Here is a 6,000-nt window from a genome sequence, read left to right on the forward strand (position 1 = left end):
GTATTCTTGGGGTGAGAGAATCATGCAGCAGCACTGAGCAGTTCTGGGACCCAGAGGACAGAGCTGCTCAGTTTTACTTCATGATTCTCCTGCCTTTAAGAGCGCGCAGTGTGCTCTTAATAACCATAAGAATGTTCCTATCTGTGCATGTAAACACATAAATGAGCTGTTTTATACTGGCAATTAGATACTCCAGGGAGTTGTGAAGCTGTGAGATATTGCTTCACTTAGGGTGGTTGCAACTACTTGGCCCACAGCCTACGGCTTTGTTGCCTGCTATAGGTGTTAGCAAATGGCAATGCTAATGTGCTTAATGATATCATTACTAATCAGCAGCCTGGTCAGAACAATTGACCTTCATTGATCTTGGTATTTCTGCTTTTATTTCTTCCTCTACCCTTTATGACAAGCTGTGGAAGCTATTTGCCTTTGAAAGGATGTAACACTTTAATTTTAGTTTGACTGATTTATTTTAATGAATGATATTATGAATTGTCGTTTTGTTGTTTTTTTTTTTCCAATCAGTTTGCCATGCTGAACTGAATGCCATCATGAACAAAAACTCAGCTGATGTGAAAGGGTGCAGCATGTATGTTGCCTTATTTCCATGTAATGAATGTGCAAAGCTCATCATCCAGGCAGGTAAGAAGTAGTGCCAGCCTGATTTGTCAGTGTTGCAGTGCTGCTTTCTCATCGATATCATGGATGTATTTGATGTTAAATTGCTGCTGTTAGATCTAAATTAATTGCACTGTCAACTTCATAAGATGCTACTTGTGGGTTGTGTTTTTTTTGTTTTTTTTTTTTTTTTTGCATCTGAATGGTGCCAAATTTTTCCAGTGCTAATTGCATCTTCTGTGATTCTAAGTGTGCTTCTAATTTAGGTTTGTAACTTCTTAGACCAGGAGCTGCCAAAGAACAACACAAGCTTTGCATATAATTACTGTCAATTTTACTGTGCTCTGACACACTGAATAGAGTAGGGCAGAAAGAAATAAACTTCTGCCATGACAAAAGGTCTGTTGGGAGTATATCCATGAAATTTTAATTTGAACGTGATGCATGGTAGATATTTGAAGATTTTAAAATATCTTTGCTCATAAATGTCACAAGACTTCTATGATCCTACTTTAATTATGTCTTTTATTACAATTGTTATAAATCTGTGCCACTGCAGAAAGTGTGCTGGCCTAAATGTGTTGCCTTTTTTCAGATCAGGCATCTGCAATAGGCCACAGTTGCAATGAACATCTCCGCTTAAGCAAAGCATATATGTTTTGTGCATTAAGTAAAGTCTTGCAGTCTTAGCTGCATTGCTATTCTGAGGACTTCCTTTTGCCACTAATGGACATCAGAAAGAATAAAAGAAATAAAAAAAAAAGTAGCAAAGGGAGTACTTTTTTTGGTCTGTAAGGCTTGAAGTGAAGAGGGGTGAAGGTGGAAAGACAGTGACATTCTTTATTTGTCTTATTTACAGAATAAAAATAAAGTGGTCTTCAAAGGTAGACTTGCTGCTTGTTCTCGGTATAGTCACTCATCCTTTTCCTTATGCACTTAGGTCAGCAGAAAATAGCATTGATATTTATGTACCTGGTAAGTACAGGAAGATGATGTTAGGCTCTGTAATGTCTCTTGGGTCAGCCTTTATATTTCTACTGTAAGTAGGGCAAAAATTGTTAATTTGTGCATGGATCATTCCACAGTTTGAGGCAATATGTGCTTATGAGACTTGGAACTGAAAGCTACTTATTGAGCGGAGAAGAAAAAAGCATCCTTTTATAGCTTTGTATTTGGAAGGGGATTGAGATTTGGGGTTAAGTTCTTTGGGAGGAATTTCATCTATATTAGGTAACGGGACAAGTTTTCAATAGCTTTTTGCAAAAATGCTTAATTTCTACTCCGTCTGTCTTGAGGTTTTGCCTGCAAGTTTTTGGATCTGGTCTTCTGATGTAAACTTAGGTGAAATCAGGGAAAACGTTTTCTAACGTTCTGAGAAAAATGCCTTCCCAAACAGCTTTATCTTACACAGACCTATTTTCACGTACAAGCCTCTAAGCAGAGGTGTACCACAGAGTTCTAAAGTATGTGGATGAGTGCTGTCTTTTCTGATTTTTGTGTGCCAGTTTTTGTCATTACTTTTTTTTTTTTCCATGGAATTCCTTTTTTTTTTTTTTTTTCTTTATGACCTTTCTAGGCATAAAGGAAGTTATTTTTATGTCTGACAAATATCATGACTCTATTGAAATGACGGCGGCACGGCGGATGTTTGATTTAGCTGGTATTGTGTACAGGTAAGAGAGCTTACAATTAACTTTATTTTTATTTCAGAAAGGAAAAAAATTGTGGAAAAGAGCAACTTTAGGGCAAAAGTGTCTTCCTTTGCATTGTGCAACTTTTTATTCTCTGATAGCAGGTTTGCTCTGTATGCCTGTGAAAGATACTGAGTTGACACACAGTTGCAACATTGTCTTTCCCATGTGTGTTGCTAAAGTTCAATTTCATAATGTTTGTATGAAAAAAAAAAATCCACTTGGAGTATTCCTTTTCATTCCTGGACTTTTTTTTGAGAAGAAAATTTCACTTCATTTGCCAGTGAAATTGTGAATGTGATAGTTTGTTATGTTTTACTTGGAGAATCAGTGCTGACTTGGTTTGAGTAGTTTAGACTTCCCAGTGAGTTCTTAGAGTCCCTTACCACAAGAATTATCTGTGTATGTAACTGAAATGACTGACTGACTTTACAAGGATGACCTGATACCTATTGAAAGTTCAGTATCTTCTTGTTGTAGTCAATTTGGGCAGGTATCAGATCAGCCACCTGCAATTAATTCTTGGTGCATATAGCTGTCCAATCTTCTTTGGTCAGCATTTCTTGTGAGAATACGGAATACTAGCCTTAAAGTAATGAGAAACTGAAAAATGTTTGAAGAATAGTTTTTGAAGACACTGGCAGAGATACCTAAAGACAGTCTGTTCAACAGCTAGTTTGATAGCAATAACATGCTGTGGGTGAGGCTAATTATCTGGTCAGGGAGGCATTGCAACTCTGAAAAGTTTTACAGTATTAATATAAAGACTTCGAAAAATTTGCAAACATAACAATTCTGACAGATAAAATTTTATGATGAAAGGTACCTACTGGGTTGAGAAACATTCATGAAAAAATATAGCAGTACTTGAAATTCAGTTTTAGTCCTTCGGTGTATTTTGTGCCTACTAAGACTGTTTGACTAAGAAGCATAAATCATTCCCTTGCAAGTCAAATCTTATAACTTCTCCAGGGTGAGAAGTGTTTCTTGTATTTCAGACTGCTGTTCTGGACAAAGTACGTTATAGTCTGTCAGAGTTTCTGTGGCCAGCAGCATGAGCTCTCCTGTATTGACTGTTCTTTATTCTTGTATTGATTATTAAAGATGTAGGTGGTATTTAATGAATCTCTTGAACTGAATTGCAGAGCTTAATTAGGCACTAAATCCACACTATTTGCATAATCCTTTGTTTACTGGTAGACTGTAAAATATATGCTCAGTCCCCAAATACCTTCCGTGCTAATTGCTGTAGCAGATGCTCTAATGATAATAAAAGGAAACAATTTGTGGCTGTATTAATTTTATAGTTTTAAAGTTACAATTTTTAAATTATTCCCTCTTAACCAGTTTGGTTTTTTCCCCAATACAGTACATAATGTGATCTATTCCCCTAGCAAAAAAAAAAAAACCCACAAAAAACCACAGAGGCAAAGTTTGAAAATGTTTTTTGAATACGTGGTAGGGGAAAAAATGCCATCAAAATATTTGTCAAAATATATTTCAGATATTTTGTATATACACATACATATATACAATTTATATATGCATAGTATAGCATATGAAAATACACGTGTGTGTGTGTGTGTGTGTGTGTATAAAATATTTGAAAAAAATCCCAGCTCTGGTAACATGATGCTACTGCCTGCAGCTAAGTTGTTAAAACTTCTTTGACTCCTGGGTAATTTATGAACTCCAATAGCCGAAGAATGTACAGGCTGACCCACCCCATGTGTCTTTTTTTGTCTTAGTCTTTCTTGTCCAGGTTTCTCTCAGTGTGGTGCACTATAATTGGCTCCCACAGAGATGAAAACTATGTGAACCCAAGGAGGGTTTTTTCCTTCAAAAATGCGGCTGGAGCTAAAGCAAGCAAAATGTTTTAATTACTCACTAACTAATATCTATATTTTTCTTTATTTTAGGGAATTCAAGCCAAAATGTACCAAGATCATCATCGACTTTGATTCAATTAACAGCAGACCAAGTCAAAAACTTCTGTGAATTAAGTCCCATTATATCTCTAGAAGACTGTGATTATCCTTCTCTAAAAAGCTGCTAATGCCTTTCATGTTGAAGTTACTTGCAACTTTTTAATGGTTTCTATAGTAAAACAGACTTCTAAGAAATGTAAGGCATAAAATGTTCCCCTCACTTCATCTTGTCATGTGGAATCTAAATCAACTTAAAATTTTTAATGCCTTTATCAAATCTGCTTTAAAAGTCTAGAGACATGTAGATGAGACAATATAATGCATGTACAGAAAACTGTTCTGGTTCTTGCTGCATTCATCACCACATGCTCTGATTGGTTGTCAGCACTGATTTAGACTCAGTTAAACAGCAGTTCTTATTGTAACCAGTAGCACAGTCAAATATGCTAATATATGTTGATCTCTCTATTGGATGTGTGGATCTAAATAGCTGATCCTAATAAATGACAAAATGTGTTATCCATATAAATACTAATCTTCTAACTTGCATAACACTAGTATTTTAAAAGGTTATACAGATTAAAGTATATATAGTATTTTACATGTGTTACCCAACAAAAGGAAGTTGATTTTTCTATTAACTGCTATCTAACACTGTTACACTTGTGCAGTGGTGAGGCAGGAAGTTGTTCTGAGAATGGTCAATGGTGGAGCAAGCTTTAGAGACCTTTCAATTCTTTTTTTTTTTTTTTTTTTTAACCAAGACTCCAGAATTGAAGGGGTTAGGAGGAGTACATCATTTCTCTCTTACCTTTGGGATTCCTATTTGGAGTTGGTTTTCAGGTATAGAAGGAAATTAGTTTATTGGTCTAAGTTCATTCTAGACGATCCAACACAGTTCAGTCTTAAAATTAACCTGTAAGATAACTCAATCATTTTTTGTCCTTTGAGAGAAATTGGAGATACTCAACCCATATCCACATCTGTGCCAAAAGAGGTAATTATTATGGTGTTAGCTTGTTTCCCAGTGCTGGCCTAATACTTTCATTTCATAAATGTTGCCTAAAATAATATCCTTTTTAATTTTATTTTGAGATCTGGGAATATATTTTGTGTTCCTTTTCTCTAATTTGATTTTTTAAAATTAAATATGCCTAATGGCTTTGTTTAGATAATTTTTTTTTTTTCTTCTAAAATGTGGTTATACTTCAGTGAGCTTCTATTTTCTCTGAAAAAGCTTTGTTTCATATTTTGGGACATTATGTAATTTGGCTTCATACCATATTATTAAAGTCTTATTAAAATCTACTACATTGAAGTAGACTCATTATTATAATTTTAAGCCATGTGCTTGGTTCCAGAGTGCTTCTGCTTTTGCAATCATATGCAAAGCATATTTTGTGCATTTGTAATATTACATAAAGTGTAATGTTTGTGAAACATTTGGCTACTAAAGGGAGCATTGTAACGTATTATAAGATATGCCCGTTTATAAGGTAGTTTCTGATATTCTTTTTTTTTCCATACAACTGCCTTCCACCTCAGAATTGTGGCTTACTGCCAGAAGAAGAAATTTGCACATATGTGGAGGGTGAGGGTGAAAAATGAAACATTACATTAATAAAATGTCACTAAAACAGCTTGTGCACATCTTTGTCTTTAGTCTGAATTGGAAATAGAAGCATTTTTACTTATACTCTTCTGACAATAGGACAGAGGGAAGAGAAGCTGCAAAATTTTGGTTTTGGCAGTAAAATCACTGT

General features: G+C 35.0%; 1 protein-coding gene across 14 annotated transcripts in view; it reads left to right on the forward strand.

Annotated features, from left to right (window-relative positions):
* The window catches only part of DCTD (dCMP deaminase), a 55,884-nt gene extending 50,339 nt beyond the window's left edge, over positions 1-5,545 (forward strand). For 13 of the 14 annotated variants that reach the window (XM_085222451.1, XM_085222449.1, XM_085222448.1 and 10 more), the window contains 3 exons: positions 526-642; positions 2,195-2,291; positions 4,229-5,545. In XM_085222451.1, the coding sequence (XP_085078577.1) occupies positions 526-642; positions 2,195-2,291; positions 4,229-4,307 (293 nt within the window). In that variant the 3' untranslated portion in view covers positions 4,308-5,545. The remainder of the gene's footprint in view (positions 1-525; positions 643-2,194; positions 2,292-4,228) is intronic. The other variant, XM_085222444.1, reaches the window with a different exon arrangement.
* Positions 5,546-6,000: the final 455 nt, after the last annotated feature.

Source organism: Meleagris gallopavo, chromosome 4 (assembly GCF_905368555.1).
Source record: "Meleagris gallopavo chromosome 4, MGAL_WU_HG_1.1, whole genome shotgun sequence".
Lineage (NCBI taxonomy): Eukaryota > Metazoa > Chordata > Aves > Galliformes > Phasianidae > Meleagris > Meleagris gallopavo.